Genomic DNA, 18,632 nt, shown 5'->3' with positions numbered 1-18,632 from the left:
GGTAAACTGGTACCGTCTACGCGCTTAGATAGGGGAGACACAGCTCGAGGCAGGAAGAACCCTTGCGAGTTCCGACCCGTTACACAGGGCGCTCGCCAGCGGACTAGCGGCGTGTCAAGGACACAGCGGCGTATGGCTTCAGGGGTGGGTCTTGCCCCGTTGCCCTGACGGTGGGGCATCCAGGGCACTCACCATCACGGCGTTCCGCTTGGCCTACGCCCAGCACCGGGAATAACCGGAGGACTACTCCGGCACAAACCCACAGGCATGACAGGATCGACAGCTCCTGACGTCACAGCCTTCAAGCAGACAGTAAATAGCAATCGAACTGCAGCTGAGTTACTGGACTGTGAGGACACGCGCAGTGTACTTTTAAGACTACTTCAAAGCCCACATGTCGTGGGACGGCACAAGTCTACTTTCGGTGCCCCCCCCGTCGCCGGCCTAGCATGTTGCACGCAAATATACGTACGAACCGTTCAAGTAGAAGACTAGAGTAAGCCTAGAAGGCAAATAGAGATTGCCTGCAACGCAACATCCCACATCCCCCGCTCCAAGTGCTACCAAAGCATTGAAACAACCAAACTCGAGCAGTTCAAGGCACGTGCCTTCCACGTAATCAACCAAAAACTCAATGTCCGAAGCTCAGGCTGCCCCCAGTCCATGTGATCGCATGCTTAGGCCCCAGGCATCCCGGGAGCGTCCCCAGGCATCCCGGGAGCGTCGTAAAGCACATGTACAAAAGATGCAGCGTCCTCTAGAAGAGGTTGGATTGCTGTATGTTGAGTTCACTCGTCTTGAGTGCATGGTTCTGCCCACATGAATTGTTAAGCACCTTGCCGCACTGGCATCACATACATGCACTAGACACATGTGCACACACATGGCATCCACGGCAGGCACATATACGAATTATCGTACCGAACAGGCTTTGCGGTGGGTGCGCCCGCCGCCTGTCTCACAGCCATGGCGGCGTTTCCAGCATCATTGCAGCGCGTGCCCAGAGTCGCGCTTATTTCAGCGACATTCCAGTCAAAATCATCGAAACCTCTCCGCTGCAGCCTGCATGCCACGGCATGCAGCTCCCGCCCGGCTGCGAAGCATTGCCCTATGGGTTGCTGTTATGGTCAATGCTCCCATCACTCAAATTGCTCACTGACTTAGCTCTTCTGACACCGCTCATGTGGCCGCCGCCGCTGTTGTTGCTGCTGCCGCCTAGCGACAACGACGCGGGGTGCACCAATGAGCCGTTGGACTTGTTGCCGCCGCCGCCGTACATGGTGCCCCAGATGGAGGCGTGCACGAACAGGCGGCAGGTGGTGAACAGGGATACGGACAGCCCCACCACACCAAACACCACACCCTGTGTTTGAGGAGGCGGCAAGGGTCAGGGTGCAGGCGCAAGCACGTCAGCGAGGGCGTGGCCACTTGGGTATGTAGTGCACGCAGGCCGGCAGCATGACCGCAGCCTAGTCCCAGGCCCTTTCCTTTCCAACGCCAGGCTGTGGATGCACTGGAGGCGACACAAGCCACGTGCATTACTTTGACGCCGCACCGTGATGGCAATGGCTTCCAGGATCTGGATTTGCTTTTGGAGGTCTTCCATCTGGGACTGGATAGCGCCGCCGTCAGCAATCCGCAGCACGGTTCCGGTCGCGACCGTCGACGTGTTGCTGCTGCTTGCGTTAGACTGCTTGAGTCCCGCCAAGTTTTGTTGAATGTTGTAGGCGTGATAAAAGTCTGCAAAAGCTTGGCTGTTCACGTTCTCGTAGGAGTTTGCGAAGGAACTGAACACGTTGTCTCCACCGCCCTTGCCTGAATGGAGATGGGCGGATGGCCGTCAGACATTCGGCATCGTGCGTGGTATGTGCACCACAATCCTTGCTGACGGGCAAAGAATCACAGACAACCAAGGGTGGAGATACCATGTACGGCTTGCAACAGTTACGTACGGCACTTCGTGATTACGCACCGGCAGACAGGGTCGAGCCGCTCTCAAACACCCACGGCTTGGACCGCGTGTCCACCTGCAGCAGCGGCAGCGCGCGCTCCACCGTGTATTGCCGGACCTGCGGTGGGCCCATGCACGGATAGACGCAGCGGCACATACGCCATGTAAGTGCGTGGGCATGTAGGGAAAGCACGAACGCATGTGGGTGAATGAATGATGGGTAAAGACACGTCGTGCATGCGACGCCCGCGCAGCCGCGCTTACACAAACCCCACGTGATATACCGCCCGCATCCTTCGACGGTGCTCAATCTAGACCCCGGGGGCTGATGCGCAGCTGCGCACCTCGGTGGGCAGCGGCGCAAAGCCAAGGGCGGGTGCCACATTGTTCTGGGCGAAGGTGTCGAGCATGAAGGTCAGGTATGCCACCAGCAGCGCGCCGCTGTCGCCGCGGCTGGTCAGGTCGGTGCGCACAAACATGAAGGGCCTGCACGAGCACACAGCCAGGATGGGGGTTGGAAGCAACTCCCAGTGATGCGAAGGGCTCAAACTAACTGGCTTCATTGTATGGTATGCCGAACTCTGATGGCGGCACTGCGCAGACTCACATGGCCACGATGGGGAAGGTGTTGGCGCCGGGCTGGTCGAGGCAAGACACCGAGGCGAAGGACAGCAGGGGCGACTTGGGCCAGGCGTCTGACTTGAAGAGAGCTGAGGCAGCAGCGGGCACGTCGCCGGTCTGCGAAGCAGCAGATGGGTAAGAAGTGGAGACGGGTAGCCTTCATGCGTGTTGGGACGTGCGTGTGAGACGGTGCGAACGCAAAGCACACTGCTGGCTCACCTGCGAGGTGACGTAGTTGCCGTCCTTGTTGCGCACAGCCACCTCGATGAGGTTCAGATCCAGACCGTTCGCGGCATCCATGTACCCGATTGACCAGGGCGTGGTGAACACACTGTTGCTCATGTTGGCGGAGCTGGCTGTGGGCTTGAAGGTGGGGGGCCAGTTGGACAGCAGGCCGCCCGAACCCAACCGCCATGTGCCTGCGTGCATGCACGAGAATAGCAATGGTAGTTGGGGAGATGAACCGTTCATGTGATCTGCGAGCGCAACACGATGGAGCATTGTGGACAACAGCGGGGTGTGCGTAGGTGTGCAGCGCGCGAAGAGTCGGAGGTCTGCGCTTACCCGCGCAAGCGCGGTTGAGGTACTCCGTGATGACAGCTGCACACATGACAGGTATGGAGTTGCGTTATTAGCACGAGCCAGCCCAGGAAAGTCCAACAGTCAAACATGCATTGATAGGGGTGAACCGCACCCACCGGTGGTCCCGCTGCTCAGCTGGCGGTAGAACACGGTGATGGGCTGGTCGGGCAGGGCCACACCGCCGTTGTCGGCTGCGATGTCGGCGTGTGACCAGCTAGTGATATCAGCCTGTGGGCATGGCACCAGGCGGACAAGGAGGGGTTGCAAGATGTTACAACAAAGGACTGCAGCTAGCCGGATAGCCCACTGTGCGGCTGATGGGCCCCAGCGTTGCACCGCACCTGCATGATCTTGGCGATGGTGCACGGGCTCATTTTGATCTTGCGCGAGGGCAGCGCGCTCTCGGGGATGTTGACAAAGAAGTTCATGGGCTGCGAAGGCGACACACAGGATTATAAGGCGCGTGTGTCAGGCAGGAAAGGCGACCGTTCGCCAACAGGCGGCATGGTTATGAGCACGGCGAGGCTGGGGCGGTTCCTACCCGCCGGCATCTCTTCCAACACCCAGCCCTGCCCCAGCAGTCTCTACTCACCGCCAGGAGGATGGGGATGTGCACGATGGGGACCTTAGCGGTGTTGGTGAGCTCGGTGAAAGACGCGTCCGGCATGGGCGTGTCGCTCGCGCCGAAGTCCACAAGCGCCTGGTACTTGGCATCCTGTCCGAGTCAAAACACATACACACTGTCCGTCATCATTGACTCTGTTCTGCCCAGCAGATACCCAGCAAGCCGCTTGTTGCGTGGCGCAAGCGCTCATCCGCCTTGCACACAAGACAAGCCCCCGCATACGTGTAGGCCGCGGCTGCCTCGGCACTCACCCGAGCCACCACCTCGCCCTGGCCCGCGCCCGAGCCCGCGGCGCGGTACACCATGTGCAGGGGCGTGGTGCTGCGCCCCTTGAGCTCCCCGAACACACGCCACATGAAAAGCGACACGGCGGAGGAGCCCACGCCGCGCATGGTGCGAGAGGCGCCCACATCCAGCTGCTTCTTTAGTGCCGCAAGCTGCCAGGGGAGTAGGTGCCATAGAACAATGCAGCAGGGGGGCAGGAGGACGGTCGGGCCACGGCTCAGACGGCGCAGAGTCATTTGCGTTGACAGGCAGGGCGCGGCAGTGCAGGCAGGGCCTGAATATACACGCATTCATGGGTCCCTTCTGGTCCGGCGAACACGTGCCGGGCGCCAGCAGAAGGGTAGCGTGTATGGCAAACCCTGGGCGCCGGTTCCACGCACACGCATGGCCGCACGAGGCCGTGCGCGGCAGGCAGTCAGGCAGGCGCTCACCTGGGTCATCACGTCCAGGTATGCGACCACCTCGAATGAGGACCGCGTGGGGCTCAGCACTGCAGACATGTAGACAGGCCAGCAGCGTCAGACATGAACACGGTGGTAACGCTTCCTTGCTCCCTTGCGCTGTCCGCGTGGCACAGCCATTCGTCCGTGAGTCCCTCATGGCAAAGCTCATACTGGTTCCCCGCGCCGCCCGGGCATATGCCACGCCCAACCTGTGGCCTGTGACTTACCGTTGGGCGCAATGCCGTCTTGCAGCGTGAACGCCACTGCAGCTGGGTGGCGCACAAACACCGACGTCACGGACACACTGCACGAGGGGTGGGAGGAGGAATCACGTCACAGATTACGCCGGTCATAGTGTATCACCCGCCGCCCTAGTCCGTGCGTGGCGTGTACCCGCCTTAACACAGCATCGCCTTTGCTTTGACCTTGGCTTCGGCCTTCTTGTGCCACAGCCCCAAATCCCAATCACACCCTATATCTTACTTGAGTGCGGCTGTGAGGGTCGGGCCCATCGCCAGCAGCCCGGCATCTGCGAACAAGCCCAGCGCACTGCTGGTGCCGGTGCTGCCGCCCGCCACCGTGGCTGACTGGAAGAAGGCGCACAGCGCCCGCACCAGCTCGCCGCGCTGCCCCTCCTCCGGGCCCTCTGTGGACCAGTCGCTCTTGGTGACCAGGTAGCCCACCGTGAGGATGGGCGCCACGCGGTCGGCGGACAGCGAGACGGCGCTGGCGGTGGAGTAGTCACCGGACAGGCCTGCAAAGTAGACAAACAAACAGCAAAGGGTTGAAGCAAGGCCTGCGCAAGTGGCGAGGCCTGAGGAAGGCTTAAGGACAAGGGCAAAGACCAGCGGTTGCTGCTGCCACCGCTGGCTACTCACTGGTGGGCAAGGCGGCCGCGAGCGCGGCCTGCATGTTAGTGGTGTTGGTTGATCCAGTCTGCAGGTACTGTCCTGCCGTAGCGGTCTCAACAGCGAACTCGCTCACGGACGCGGCGCGGCCCACGCTGCCCATCGCGTAGCCAAATGCGAAAGCGGTGGACTGCAAGGCTGTGATCATGTTGGACCCGACAGCCACCGCGTCTGTGCGGATCGTGCCCAAGGTAACGAGAACCGAGGGGCAGGCTTTGGCCAGCCACCCCAGCAGCGCTAGTGTGGAGCCAGAAGTCGTGGTGTCCATCAGCACAGTGATCTTGTACGAGTCTGTGCCGGTCTGTCCATGGGGACAAGGGGTGACGTATATAGTTTGGCCATTGAGGCGCGCGAGAATTGCACACTTGCGCACTTCAAGCGGAAACCATGTACGATAATGGTGCCAAGGTCATACAAGGCGGGTGGGGTGCCAAGGCTACGGGTGCAGGTCGCCGCGTGTGGTTTGAGGTATGATTCCTACCTAAAGTGCTTCGGAGTGCTACACATGGTTTCCCCTGGCCAACGCACCTTGACGAAGCCCGGGTTCTTCTCCAGGAAGTCTGGGTGTGTCCAGTCCTGGATGTCCTGTAAGGTGAAGCGACGACAACTTAGGCATACACACGGCGGGTCAGGACACGAGCCCAAGCCCAAACTGTGGACTGACTATTGGCCCAGTGCATAGTGGGCCTCCCTGGCATGCAGGTCAAGCATTGCTCACCCCCGTCAGGATGCGCGCCGCCAGACAGGCGGTGATGTTGAGCGGCGTCACTCGGTTGCCGGGCACGCTGTAGAACAGGCCATACGAGTTGACGTACACCGGGAAGTGGACGGAGCTGCCGACCACCGCCGCATTGCCGCTGAAGCTGTGGGTCAGAAGTTTTGGGGCTCAGTAACAAGCAGGTGAGCAACAGCGCACAAGATCACCCGCACACGCGAGGTGATGCCCGGGATGCCGACCCTACGTGTCCGAGTTCATGCCCCGGGACTTCATGGAAAATAAAGGATTTTGATTTACATGCCACCACCCGCCACATGTGGAATGCCCCGCCTCCCAGCGCGCACACCTGGCGCGTTGCGCCGAGCTCAGTGGCTGTTCCGTGATGGCGAACTGGAGGGGATGGACAACGCGCGTAGTGGGAGGACAGTTTGTGGGCACAGCACAAGCAAACGAGTGTGGTGGAGTATCGTCAGCTGGTGCGTAAGCAGTAGGGAAGGCAGAAACGGGATGAGGTGTAGTAAGGGCAGGCGAGACACAAGCAATGTAACGACTAGCGCGCTGAGATGCTATGGCTACGTGCAAAACTGTTCGTCATTACGGAACGCCCCCTCAAACGTTGAGGATGGTTTCGGCTCCCCCCCTGCGTCATTGTTGGGCTTGTAGCCGCTTTACTATCTATACGCCGTGTTCTGCATCTGCGTGTCTCTGATTGCTAACTGAGAATGGTGGTAACAATTCCCGCCCGTTCCCTGCCGCTAGTTGGAATACGGTACCTGCAGTTGACTGGTGGTTGTGGCATTCTGCACCGCTGCGTCCGTGGTGATGCTGGCGGTCGCAGACACAGACGTGGTGACGCGGTAGAAAATCCGCGCCGGAACGCCCAGGCGTGTCTCAAAGATTTTGAGCAACTGAAGGAGCGAAGGGGAAAGGTTGGGTGGGCAGCGAGGGGCAGCGTGTTACAGCAGACAGCAGCAGACTTGTCTAGGGGAGTTATGGAGGTCCCCCCAAAGTGCACACGGGCCCGGAGCTTACCCTCAGCATGTATATGCCAGCCTCTGATGGGCCTTCTCCTGAAATAGTGAGCGTGCCAGTGTTGCCCTGTTGCCCGTTCGCGACATGTGGAAGCATCCACACGAACAGCACACAGGCGGCGAGTAGTCGGAGACTGCCCGCCTGCTGCCGCACCTTCATGTATTGGACAAGAGACAGTCGCGTTAAAGTTAAAAGGAAAGGCGTTCGGACGATTGAGAAATCACGAGCGCAGCCTTGTACTGAACCGGCTGGCGCTTCGAGCCGCTACTCACCGGCGCCCTGTTCATTTTCATGTGCGCTGATTCACTCGAGAGACTTAGTCACGATTCCAGCTCCTGCTGGACTGGTCTAATAGAACCGACCGAATTGCAGCGGGCAAGTAAGCGTGGCAGCACCTGACAGCAAGATACAAGCGTGAAGCTATCACTGCTCACTCTATAAATATAAGCGACACCAAGCATGCACATCGGCAATGGCACTGCAGGTCGTAGGCTGATATGAACCAACTTCCCAGGATTCAAGTTCGCGGCACGGGAACATGAAAGGGGCCGAGGCCAACGTGCCGGTGTTCCTATGGCCCGCATTCAACATCTCATAAATATAAATTCCTTGCGTATTCATCGAGCAGCCCGCAGGACGTGCAGTATGCGTAGCCCAGCCGACCCCACGGCCGACCAGCGGCCGACCCTAGCCCGCAACTTTCCTGCAACCTTACACCCTTCTGGTGGCGTGCCCATGTTGTCCCCTTGCGTGTTGCGTACGACAATTGAGGCAGCCTTGCTTGTGTTCTGGTGGCTGTTGTCGCAGAAACACTGTACCGTAGGTGCCTTCGAGCCACGCATGCTCTCCAAATGGCAGGACACCGCCCGACAGCGCCCTACTCACATAGCCACTGAACGCATGAACGCATGAAATAGCTCGGGGACGTGCTTGATCAGTCGCATTCGGCACGCTTGCGCCGGCCAGGGGTGCGGGTGACCCGGGCACCGGCGACCTGGGTTTGCCAAGCAATCCTGCCCGGCCACCAGGCCCAGCTCTCCCTTCCTCTCTCACTCGCCAATGCTTACGGGCTCAGCAATAGTCGGGGCACCTGCCTGCAAAATCCCACTCCTTTGTCCCCAACGTTTGAGCTTGCGGGTCGAGGCATGCACTAGTGTCTTCAAACTTTGGCAGTCCGCTTGCGACCGGAGTTGGACGTGCAATGAGGGCATTTGTGATTGCATGTGCTATGTGTGGGAAAGGGCTGCAGGGAAGCGTGGCTAAGAAGCAAACAACTAATCCCAGGTTGGATTTAGCGGGTTCGATCTGGCCTGGCTCACGCCTATAGGGTGTAATTATTTTGCGCACGAAAAGGTGTTGACTCACTTTCCCTTTGCATACGTCTATTTACAATGGCCATGCGCGCAACCCTTCCCCAGCGCGCGGTGCTCGCTAAGCGCACCGGTGAGCCATTGCTTGGAAGGCCCAGATAAATGTTGTGTGATGTCATGCCCACGCTTGCCTATGCCGCAAGGGAGACCTCGTTCTACCACCCAGTCCATCGTCAGGTCCATCGTGCTTGATGTCGCCCACCTGCTTGGCGCATCGAACTTTTCTCGGGAATCTAGCGAACACCCATCTGCATATTCCATAATAGACCTAACCTACGCCACCTTGCCACCTACACGTCAATGTGCGCCTACAGCTTTCTGCGCCGCGCCGGCGCGCCCTGCTGCCGCGGTCCGCACCTCTCGCGCCTCTGTGCGCGCGCAGGCGGGCTCCTCTGACTCGGCGAATGTGGGCACTGCCGGCCTGGCAGCCATCGCCCTGGGCCTGCCCGCCAACGCCATCATGCTGTGGTGGGTGGTTTGCGAGGGAGGCCTTGAGGGAGTGGAGGGGATAGGCGCCGCTGGAGGCCCGGTGCCAGCAGCACAGCCGGGTTGCTGGCTGCCTTGACAGCTGCACAGACGGATTTCCACCTGCATCAAACCAATGACCCTGCGCACCTGAAAATTCTAGCGCCTGGGGAGGCGTTTCCGTTGTGGCGGGCACTGATTGTGGGGGCGGGGGGCAGGGAATCAAAATGTGACTTCTGCGAACCGGCCACACCAGCGCCCTCCTCTTGGAACTAAAAGAGGTTACCCACAGTGACTTGAGGGGTCCTAAAAGTGAGAAAAATTGCTTAAGGTGCCGGTGTGTTTTAGGTGAAGTCGCAAACTCTCCCTTACGTTCAAAGGCACCTTCGCATCACTGCTGTCTGGGCCATGGGTACTGCCTCCACCACCCAAGTTGGAGTGGGGGTCTTGACCTGTGTCTGTAATTTGTCTGTCATGAAACATGATCGACCCCGCCCGCCTCGTCCCAAAACGATAGGTCGGAGTACACGCTGAAGACCACCGGCTCCGGCCTGCCCCCGGGCCCCGGCGGTGCCCTGGGCGCAGCTGGTGAGTGCTGCAGAGGCGGGGCGGCCACTGCCAGGCGCCCTCAAAACCAGCTCAATCATATGGCCTTGCGGTGTGCCACTGTCTGCTGTGGCCGAGGCACATCACAGCTGCGAAACACCTGCCTTGTGCAGCCTTTTGACGAGGCAAGCCCTGAAGAGAGCCTGTGTGTTGCTCCCGCATGCCGCACGTGCAGAGGGCATCAGCTACCTGGTGGTGCTGGCTGTCATTGGTGAGTGGGCGCGATGCGGCACATGATGGCACTCACTCATGTAATGCTGGCAATCTTGTCGCTGACTGGCGCACGCCCATTTGGGCCTTGGCTCAGCGCTGCACTAGCCGTCCGTGGCGCATTGGGACGCCGTTCCAACCGGATGTTGTTTAGCTCAAGTGACATGCGACCAGAGAGTCTGTTTGTCTGCCTGCGACCCTGAGCCCATACATCCTGCTCAACGCTAAATGCTGCGCACGCTGTGCTGCTCGTAGGCTGGTCCATCTACACCAAGGTCAGCACTGGCACTGGTCTGCCTGCCGGTCCCTCCGGCCTCCTCGGTAAGGAAAGTAGCGTGGAGTGCACTTTGCCAAGCTGAGCCCTCAACAGCTCCACCTTACGGCCACACCTTAATAATCAGCACGTCGTCATCAGGATGCCCCGCGCTGATGTCTTGACCAGTCGATCATATGCACTTATATCTGCTGACTTTTGCCCGGATTCCCTGCTTTGCCTTACCGCACACCCATACAGGCGCCGTGGAGGGCATTTCCTACCTGTCCCTGCTGGTCGGCATCGTTGTGTTTGCCCTCAAGTACCTGTCGTAAATGCAACAGCTTGTCAACCACACGGACACAAGTTTTTGCAGACACTGGCTACCTTCAAATCATGTTATCATCTGCTGATATTTTTGATCTGAAGGCCGTGGATTTTAAAGTGACCATGCAGTGTCTACTGGCACAGAGGAGTGGTGCGACACGTGTGCCTTGGCGTGTAAGTGTGGCGGCCGATGAAGGCTGTTTCTGAGCTGAATGGTGTGCTAACACCAGTGTCAAGGCTGGGCATAGTAAAGAGACGTGTGCCTTGTGTAACACAATCTGGCGACACCTTGTCCTCCTCCCATCCACACAGCTACCGTCGGAGTCCGTGTGGGCCCACCAACTCAACTGAGTCCGGAGGCTCGTCCGAATAGCTAATTACCATCTGCCTGCCCTTCACGCTGCCACGTACGGGCCCAGGCAGGCGCATGCATACCGTTTGATAGTCACACACGTATGCGGCGACGACAATGCAGTCGGAGACCTCTAATTAGGAAGCCGAGCAGTACCAAGACTCACATACAACACGCATCTTCAAAACTACGAGCATATCCCATGGTCCATGGGCACAGCGCGGAAACATGCATGGGATTAATGCCGCCTCAAAACCGCAACCGTCTGTAGAAGGGAGGAAAACTCACCAAGTCATCTTTGCACACTTGGGACCCACACGGCCTCACCGTTCCATACGCCTATAACTCAGTACTGACTTTGTTATCTTCCGCATTCTCCGCAAGCCGCAGCTAGCATTTCACCCCCACGACCACAGAATGGTCATGCAGGTACCACCAAAACCTTCACAAGCACGTGTTTGCAACAATACATACTGGCTCATACACCATGTAAGTTATGGCTGCCTTGACAACATTAAGTTACCTTCCTTGAGGCTGGTACTCACACTCACAACCGCGGTACTGGCGCCCCTTGCCCCGGGGCTCGATGCGCCAGTGGGCGACAATCAAGTCCTCGCAACCATCTAGCAAAGTTCGACATACGCAGAGCTCAAACAGAGCTAATACTTGCTAAACACGAAAACGCGCAAGCAATGAACATGCCCAAGGGGCCAAAACTATCTTTCCTCCTATGGGGACCCAGGGCAGCTTTGCCCTACGTACCAGTTCACAGTTCAAGCATTCAGCTATACGGGTGCCGCATGTTGTGCAAGTTCTATATGCTACAGGCTGTCACAGCGCGGAGCGCGCGTGGGTAGGCGTCGGCCACGTGCACGTTACCCATGGCGCTGTTACGAGTCCTGTTACGATTCGGTGGGGCCAGTGTCAACACCGGCCGCCTCGCCGCCCTCTGTAATGCTGCCGGGTGCCGCCGAGGCGCCGCCCGTCACGCTCCCAGTCCCGCCACCAGAAGGCCCCGGGTCAGCTGCAGCGTACTTCTGTATCTTCCGTCGCAGCTCCATCTGTGCCGACTGCGCCGCCATCAACCGCTGCTGCGCTGCCGTGTACTGCGACGTCAGGCCATCGCGCTCGCTCTCCACCCGCCGCGCCTCTTCGTGCAGGGCGCGCTCTGCCTGTTGCCGCTTCAGCTTGCTGCGCTTGGCGCTCTCCCGGTTGGCCTGCTTCCGCTTCAGCTTACGTGCGTCGCGCTCCGCCTGTTCCGCACGCGTGTCAGTAGCACCGATTACTGCTGGCGCCGAGCCGCCGGTGGCATAGTACTGAGGCCACATGCTCGTGAAAGGTTGTGGTACTTGCACGAGTCCAGGAGGGGGCGCCGTGGCACCAGACAGGCGCGGCTGAGTTCCGTTCATTGCGTCAGCTCTTTGGTCTGAGAAGGCCAGGAGGCAGCAGGCTAGCCCATCTAAGTCCTGTAATCTTTCTTTCAAGCTTTCTAGGCCGGTGCTTGATAGGTCTCAACAGGCACAGCAGTGACTCGTCCTGAACTCTACGTCACTACGTGAACTTACACAGGCCCTCGCAGTAAATTGTGAAAGGATTAAGCTTTTGATAAGTTACAGTTTATCAGAAAGCTGTAAAGGCCTGAGCGCGTGGGAATGAAGGAAATTCGTGATTGCGCCCGAATCCCAGTTTGGGATGTTGCACCGACTGCAGTTCCTTAAACATATGGCCACACGATACTCTCGACATGGCTGCCTTACGCAGCTACCGATTGGTGACACCCGCAAACTCCGCCGCGCAGCCTTGCTCTCGGGGCCGAACCACGCGGATTCCTTCTTCTTCAGCTCACGCGAGCTGGTGTAAGCAACATGAACTATTAAAGGACTTGGCGCGTCCTCTTGGAGTGGCTACCGCGTGCCAACCTCGGGCACGCCTTGTTCGTGCAAGCGCTACTTCGCCCTCACCCTCCACCTCCTCCGCCCCGGAGATAAGCATTCCACCCACGCAGTGGTGGGTGAGGGAGAGCGCTAGTGCTCTGTGACTGTCCTTTTACGAAGATGCACCGCCCGGAACCTTGTTACGGCGGCGATACAGGGCAGGGTACGCTCGTGGGATCCTGCGGGATGCCCCACGCCCTAAGCCTCACCCCTCGCCGGCGCAACCCTGACATCCCCGCCCCCCGCCGACCACACAGGGTTCAGAAAACCATCACTCTACCGCAGTACCCCCGCGGCTGCCACGTCATCACACGCCGCATTTACGAGGCGCTGCCCGAGTTGGGGTCATTCGAAGTCGGCCTCGCCAACATCTTCAGTGAGCAGCGGGAGAGGCGGTGGGGGCGTGGGTGGCGCCGGAGAGCAATCAGGTTGCATGCCTTTAATTTACGCCTAAGGTTAGAATCTTTCCGGTCCAACTAGAGTGTACATGGACATTGCACGGGCTGGGCGAAGGGTTCCGTTCCCTTGATAACAGGCATGCCCTAGCAATCACTTGGTCACCCGTTTTCAACACCACCGCTCTGCCTGCATCTCGCGCGCTGACACATGCACCTGCACGCCGCGCAGTCCTACACACTAGCGCTTCTCTGACCATTAACGAGAACGCCAGCCCCGAGGTGCCCCTCGACCTCAACGTAAGCGCTATGCAGCATGCCTCGCGACTATGCTGCCGGGGTGGAAGGGGTGGCGAGGCACCCATTGGCTGCTTGCTTTGGGGCTCACGAGGAACAATGGATTGTGCCTGTGTCTCGGCACTGTGAGCGCACCCATGTGTCACCTTTGGATGTTGCACCTCATTGTCTACGTATACTGTGATCTGACAGTTGTTGTGCTGGTTCGTCTCGCCGTTGCGGCTCAGGATGCACTCAACCGCCTGGCGCCCGAGGGGCCGCACTACCGCCACGACGATGAGGGCTCGGACGACATGCCAGCACACATCGTGAGCCTCCTCCCGGGGTGTAGGCCCAGGGCGGCCCTGGGCGCTGCTGCTGCTTTTGGGACGTCGAGGCTTTGGCGGGATGCCTGTACATTGGAGCTGGCTAGAAGGCCAAGGCCGGGGAACGATTACAGGACGATCTCAGCTTGCATTCTACAGAACAAAGACGCCGCAGATCTGTGTGCAACTGTATGAATGTGAGCTGAGCCCTGTCTGCTTTCGCGCGCCTGCGCCTGTGCTAACACCTGGCATTTGTGCCCCCTTACCGCCCCGCAGAAGAGCAGCATCATGGGGCCCTCGCTGACCGTGCCGGTGGCCAAGGGCCGCTTCGCGCTAGGCACGTGGCAGGGCATCTACCTGAACGAGCACAGGTAGGGGCACTGCACGCATGCGTACGTTCCTTGCGTGTATGGATGCGATATTGCACGTACGGCATGCGTGGGCTGGTGGTGCTGCGGAGCGTTCCGGGCTGGGTAAGTCCATTTTGACCACCGGCCTCCCAGCCCCGCGCATCCCACGTATGTGACAACTCTGCACTCGTGTGCAACCACGTGACCCGGGCTGTCCCTTGTGTCTATCCGCTGCAGGAACATGGGCGGCTCGCGGTCCATCGTGATCACAGTGCAGGGCCAGATGCGGGCAGATGGTCGCAAGTACGCCGCGGCCTGGCACGCATGAACTGCATCGCTTGTACCGTAGACTGACTCCCCTTGGAGTGGGGAGTATTAGGACGGTATGCATGTCTTGAAGGCGCGCTGAAGTTTGGGTGCCTGTGTGAAACGAGGAAGTAGTGGGTGCTGGCGGGTGCGCGGGGGCAGACCGCGAGGAGTGGCCTGGGCTGAAGATTTTTGGGCGCTGCCTTCGCACGCCAGCGCGCACAAAAGCGCTTGCTTGAACAAGCTTAAGAGTGCCAACGGATATCTGGAATTCCATTTGGGTGGTGCCACATCGATCGGGACTTTCCACGTTTGCACTTCAGAATCGGCATGCTACTGTTCACATAGACGAGCCATAGACATATCTTTGCCACAGCATCACATAAAGCAATCTGCGCGTGGACAAAGCCGAGCCAAGCGCAAAAATACCGCATCGTTTGGCGCCTTCTGGCGCGCCGGTCTTATTGATTTTTGCAAGTGGCATACCCACACTAGGCCTGAGCGCTGCTGGGCTTAGATTCTGGCCCGGCTTGGAACCTTCTCCCGGCAAATGTTGAAACGATTTAGCGTGAGCCGATTTTCTGGGCCCGCTCCATCGCGAAATCTCCTGACTCTGCCATTGATAGCGCCAGCAGCTGGGCAAGGGGCCCCACGGACGCTCCAGCTGGCGCCCGCGTTGCGGGCTGGGCCGCAAGAACAGCCCAGTAACCAGCCCACAACAACAGCATCGCTACTGTCCGAATCTGGGAGCGAAACTGACGAGGAGCAGGATGACCCTCTGGCGTCAATACTGGACGCCGAAGTGCAAGGCGATGAGGGCAACAAGCCTGCGCTGGGGCCGCTCGCCGGCCTCGGCTCCATAGGCGGCATCGTGCTGCTGCTAGGTGTCGGAGCCTTGCTCAAAGACAACGTCCGGGACTTCCTGGTGGGTCCAGGCTCCCGCGCAGGGCCAGCAGGCCGCGGCGGTTAGTGGATGCTTATGATGCCTGCCTCTGCTGCCAGCGTGCGCGTGCAGGCATGCAGCAGCGCATGATGTTACATTACAGTTGTATGGTGCTATACACGTATGCGTGGTGGAGCCGAGGGGTTTCGGGACGCTGGCGTTGGCAGACGGCCTGAGCCCTAGGCCACGGCGCGGGGTTGGGAACGGCTCTGCCAACACTCACACCGCACCCACAGCCCTTCATGGGCAGGCAGTCCACTATTGCGCATGCACAACAATCCCACCGCCCTCAACACGTCCAACGCCTCTGTCAAGTGCACCTCTAACACACTCGTTTCCACACACCCTGAGCAAACCTTGATTACCGGTATCTTCCGCCCATCGTGATTTCCCTTGTTCACCCACTCAAGCCACGCCACACGCCAACCCTGCAGGAGTTTTTCATCGGCGCGGTGGAGAGCTGGGGCCCTCTGGGTTACCTGGCGTATGCGGGCGTGTACACGGGTCTGGAGGTGCTGGCGGTGCCGGCCATACCGCTCACCATGACCGCGGGTGCGTGCCGGTGGCGGTGACGTGTGGAAGCAGCTTGCAGGGCGGTGGTGCACCAGAAGGGGTGGACGGGGGCGGAGGCAGGGGCGGGGGCGGAGCGGGGGCTGTCGTAAGGGTGGTGATTCACAGGAAGCTGGGGGCTGGGGGACGCTGTCCGCTGCAGGCGGGTGCCGGGTTGACGCCCTCAACCCGCACGGAATGCGCCACCGCACTTTGTGACACACCCCACACTCCACAGGCATCATCTTCGGTCCCATCCCGGGCACCATCATCACCTCGCTCTCGGGCACGCTCGCCGCCACCATCGCCTTCCTCATCGCGCGCTACGCCGCGCGCGACAAGGTCCTGCGGTTCGCGCGTCGCAACACCCGGTTCAACGCCATCGACAAAGCCATTGCACGGAACGGCTTCAAGGTGCGGGCGGCACACGCGGGGCGGCGGCACAGGGCGGGCGATGGTGTCAGACTTATGCATCCCACCACCGTTTGCAGCCAAGCCGCGCCACGGGTCACGCCGCAACCCAACGCCTCCCATTTTGCTCCCCATCCTGCAGTTCGTGACGCTGCTGCGGCTGAGCCCGCTGCTGCCGCTGGCCGCCTCCAACTACCTGTACGGCCTGACGTCCGTGGACCTGGGCTCCTACGTGGCGGGCAGCTTCCTGGGCATGCTACCCGGCACCTATGCCTACGTCACCACTGGCCACCTGGGCAAGGCGGCGCTGATGGATGGCGAGGGCAGTCTGGGCGTGGAGTCGTGGCAGGTGGGAGGCAGGGAGATGGCGGGGGGGGGGGGGCATGGGAGCGATGGGGATGGTGGGAGTGGGCAGTTGCTTACCGTCCCAAACGGGAGGGTGGTGGTGAGATGACTTGGACGGACCACAGGAGTGCCACACGGGCGAAACGATGGTATATAGCGAACGGCCTTGCAGGCTCAGATTCGGGGGGGGGGTAAATGTCTGCATACGCTCACCTGGACACTGCCCCGGTGCTGCCGCTGCTGCCGTTGCGCCAACTGTCGCTGCGGCTGTTGCTGCTCGTGTGTGTGGTGTGGGCCCAGGTGGCGCTGGGTTTGGGCGTCACGCTGCTGGCCATCGGATACGTGGGGCAGCTGGCCAAGGGCGCCCTGGAGGAGGCGGAGAAGGAGTCGGACATGGAGGAAGAGGAGGAGGGCGAAGCGGCAGCCAGCAGCAGCAGCCGGAAAAGCCAAAACGGCAATGGCAACGGGGCGAGCCATGCGAACGGCCAAGGCAGCAGTAACGGCAACGGTAACGGCAAAGGCAAGCCGTCGTCCCGGTAGCTGCGGGTAGCTGCGGGCGCATGCGCAGGGCCTCACGGCTGAACCGGCGGAAGGTCAAGACGGGTGTTCATGGCACAAGGAGGCGGCGGTGTTGGTGGCTGTCAAGTGCAGAGATACGGCTCGTGGGCTGCGGACGTGGCGCACAACTCAGTGCCGGGCAGCAAACCTGGTTCGCCCGAGAGGGCCAGGGTGTATGTGTATGAGCTGGTGCGTGTATCCTATGCCATTGCTGTTGGTCCACCTCGTAGATGGGTGAACAAAGTACAGATGGATCGTGTGGGAGGCAGTGCGGGCAGAAGTGGATAAACGACAGCAGAAAGGTCAGTTACGGTGCATGCAGGATTGCAGGTTGGAAATGAAATGGCGAAGGAGGACCTTGAATGCGTGTTGGGTCTCCTCGAAGTATACCGCCAGCATGCAGTGTGGACTGAATGACATCTTTTGCGGCTGCTTTGGGAGTGCTGGGCCATGAAGGCGGTGGTTGTTGTGCGCATGGCTTGCCCGCTGGGGTAGGCTTGGGTGCGCATAGCAGCCGGGGGTGCATACTGTACAAAAGCGAGGTAACGTGGTGGACAATGGCTCTTGCGTTTTACAGGGCAAAGTTTAGGTGGCACGGCTGTGCTCATCAGGTAGGCAGGGTAGGATGCAGACGGTCCATGTGTCGGACAGCGCCAGCAGGAGCCAGCGTGGACAGGAAGGCTACAGTCTGACCGTCATGGTGGTGTGTGCGTGGCTTAACGGCGCCAGTGAGTGGCGACATTTTTGTTGCGTTGGGGATTGCATGTCGCAATTGGTGGGCCAAACAGGATGATGCGTAGGTAGAAACGACAAATGAAGTTGTCGGAAACGTTGCTGGAAACGTCGGACCTGCCGGACTGTGGTGTACAGCTGGAGCGACACCCACGGGCGGGCCTGTTCAATACAGTGTCGCTTTATATGCATACGTGAACCAGTGTCCGTTAGGGCAGAATTCCCATGGCGACGGGGCTCGCCCCTGCGGCGTAACGCGTGCGGTATCCGGCATGGGTGCGGGCACATTGCCGCTTAGCCCGCATGGGCTCAATGCGGGGGATGGTAGCCTGGGGATGCGCAGGCCAGGCGCCTTTGCCTCAACTCTGGGAGGCCACCCCGCCCTGCAAGTGCACGACAGATCCCCTGGCCAGGCTCGGCGTGGGGATGGGTATGAGGGGGTGCTGGCGCAGCAGCCGCCACACCCGGCGTGGGCTTCGCTGTCAGGAGAGGCGCCCCCGCCGTTCGTGGCCAGCCAGGCGCCAGGCAGCCCTGCCATAGCCGCGGCAGCAGCGAGGGCGGCCCATGCCCTTGGAGGGACTCCCAGGTCGTCAGCGTCACCGCTGCGGCCGCAAGCCTTGCGGCTGCAGCGCAAGGCCTTAACATTACGGCGTCTGCACCTGTCGATGCCGGTGTGGCAGCCGGGTCACGCAGGCAGCCCTGGGTAATCATTCGGCTGCCGCCGCCGGCGGAGCCTCCGCCACCTCCGCTGGCGGTGTC

General features: G+C 60.1%; 5 protein-coding genes across 5 annotated transcripts; 3 read left to right on the top strand and 2 right to left on the bottom strand.

The window, feature by feature from the left end:
* Positions 1-67: 67 nt before the first annotated feature.
* Positions 68-7,751, bottom strand: CHLRE_01g043250v5 (uncharacterized protein). The gene is made up of 21 exons (XM_043058839.1): positions 7,438-7,751; positions 7,166-7,318; positions 6,907-7,041; positions 6,480-6,523; positions 6,134-6,278; positions 5,944-6,000; positions 5,386-5,716; positions 4,991-5,261; positions 4,735-4,811; positions 4,496-4,554; positions 4,031-4,216; positions 3,747-3,869; positions 3,496-3,585; positions 3,271-3,382; positions 3,137-3,172; positions 2,792-2,991; positions 2,559-2,689; positions 2,296-2,437; positions 1,973-2,069; positions 1,556-1,815; positions 68-1,363 (listed from the first exon to the last, which is right to left on the bottom strand). The coding sequence occupies exons 2-21, from the start codon at positions 7,259-7,261 to the stop codon at positions 1,109-1,111; spliced, it is 2,847 nt and encodes a 948-aa protein (XP_042928753.1). The 5' UTR covers positions 7,262-7,318; positions 7,438-7,751; the 3' UTR covers positions 68-1,108.
* Positions 7,752-8,461: 710 nt separating this feature from the next.
* On the top strand, positions 8,462-10,680 carry CHLRE_01g043200v5 (uncharacterized protein). Its single transcript, XM_001690121.2, has 6 exons — positions 8,462-8,608; positions 8,850-9,003; positions 9,518-9,588; positions 9,782-9,817; positions 10,072-10,137; positions 10,331-10,680. Exons 1-6 carry the CDS (start codon positions 8,557-8,559, stop codon positions 10,402-10,404), a joined length of 453 nt encoding a protein of 150 aa, XP_001690173.1. The 5' UTR covers positions 8,462-8,556; the 3' UTR covers positions 10,405-10,680.
* A 14-nt stretch (positions 10,681-10,694) lies between these two features.
* Positions 10,695-12,361, bottom strand: CHLRE_01g043150v5 (uncharacterized protein). Its single transcript, XM_001689653.2, has one exon. The coding sequence runs from the start codon at positions 12,155-12,157 to the stop codon at positions 11,651-11,653; it is 507 nt and encodes a 168-aa protein (XP_001689705.1). The 5' UTR covers positions 12,158-12,361; the 3' UTR covers positions 10,695-11,650.
* A 100-nt stretch (positions 12,362-12,461) lies between these two features.
* CHLRE_01g043100v5 (uncharacterized protein) lies at positions 12,462-14,777 on the top strand. The gene is made up of 6 exons (XM_001690120.2): positions 12,462-12,755; positions 12,940-13,058; positions 13,310-13,377; positions 13,602-13,682; positions 13,956-14,050; positions 14,267-14,777. The coding sequence occupies exons 1-6, from the start codon at positions 12,493-12,495 to the stop codon at positions 14,355-14,357; spliced, it is 717 nt and encodes a 238-aa protein (XP_001690172.2). The 5' UTR covers positions 12,462-12,492; the 3' UTR covers positions 14,358-14,777.
* Positions 14,778-14,831: 54 nt separating this feature from the next.
* On the top strand, positions 14,832-18,274 carry CHLRE_01g043050v5 (uncharacterized protein). The gene is made up of 5 exons (XM_001690119.2): positions 14,832-15,260; positions 15,713-15,830; positions 16,066-16,241; positions 16,381-16,587; positions 16,884-18,274. Exons 1-5 carry the CDS (start codon positions 14,886-14,888, stop codon positions 17,121-17,123), a joined length of 1,116 nt encoding a protein of 371 aa, XP_001690171.1. The 5' UTR covers positions 14,832-14,885; the 3' UTR covers positions 17,124-18,274.
* The last annotated feature ends 358 nt before the right edge of the window (positions 18,275-18,632 follow it).

This window comes from Chlamydomonas reinhardtii, chromosome 1 (genome assembly GCF_000002595.2).
Source record: "Chlamydomonas reinhardtii strain CC-503 cw92 mt+ chromosome 1, whole genome shotgun sequence".
Lineage (NCBI taxonomy): Eukaryota > Viridiplantae > Chlorophyta > Chlorophyceae > Chlamydomonadales > Chlamydomonadaceae > Chlamydomonas > Chlamydomonas reinhardtii.
This window is presented reverse-complemented; position numbering and strand designations above follow the sequence as displayed.

Coding starts and splice junctions, on each gene's coding strand:
- CHLRE_01g043250v5 (XM_043058839.1), bottom strand. CDS start 7,261: ATGCTTCCACATGTCGCGAACGGGCAACAGGGCAACACTGGCACGCTC. Junction 4,812..4,990: donor ACCCTCACAGCCGCACTCAA/GTAAGATATAGG, acceptor CCCCTCGTGCAG/TGTGTCCGTGACGTCGGTGT. Junction 3,870..4,030: donor AGGGCGAGGTGGTGGCTCGG/GTGAGTGCCGAG, acceptor TGACTCGGACAG/GATGCCAAGTACCAGGCGCT.
- CHLRE_01g043100v5 (XM_001690120.2), top strand. CDS start 12,493: ATGGCTGCCTTACGCAGCTACCGATTGGTGACACCCGCAAACTCCGCC. Junction 12,756..12,939: donor AGCATTCCACCCACGCAGTG/GTGGGTGAGGGA, acceptor CCGACCACACAG/GGTTCAGAAAACCATCACTC. Junction 13,683..13,955: donor ACGACATGCCAGCACACATC/GTGAGCCTCCTC, acceptor ACCGCCCCGCAG/AAGAGCAGCATCATGGGGCC.
- CHLRE_01g043050v5 (XM_001690119.2), top strand. CDS start 14,886: ATGTTGAAACGATTTAGCGTGAGCCGATTTTCTGGGCCCGCTCCATCG. Junction 15,831..16,065: donor ACCGCTCACCATGACCGCGG/GTGCGTGCCGGT, acceptor CACACTCCACAG/GCATCATCTTCGGTCCCATC. Junction 16,588..16,883: donor TGGGCGTGGAGTCGTGGCAG/GTGGGAGGCAGG, acceptor GTGTGGGCCCAG/GTGGCGCTGGGTTTGGGCGT.
- CHLRE_01g043200v5 (XM_001690121.2), top strand. CDS start 8,557: ATGGCCATGCGCGCAACCCTTCCCCAGCGCGCGGTGCTCGCTAAGCGC. Junction 9,004..9,517: donor GCCAACGCCATCATGCTGTG/GTGGGTGGTTTG, acceptor CCAAAACGATAG/GTCGGAGTACACGCTGAAGA. Junction 9,818..10,071: donor GGTGGTGCTGGCTGTCATTG/GTGAGTGGGCGC, acceptor TGCTGCTCGTAG/GCTGGTCCATCTACACCAAG.
- CHLRE_01g043150v5 (XM_001689653.2), bottom strand. CDS start 12,157: ATGAACGGAACTCAGCCGCGCCTGTCTGGTGCCACGGCGCCCCCTCCT.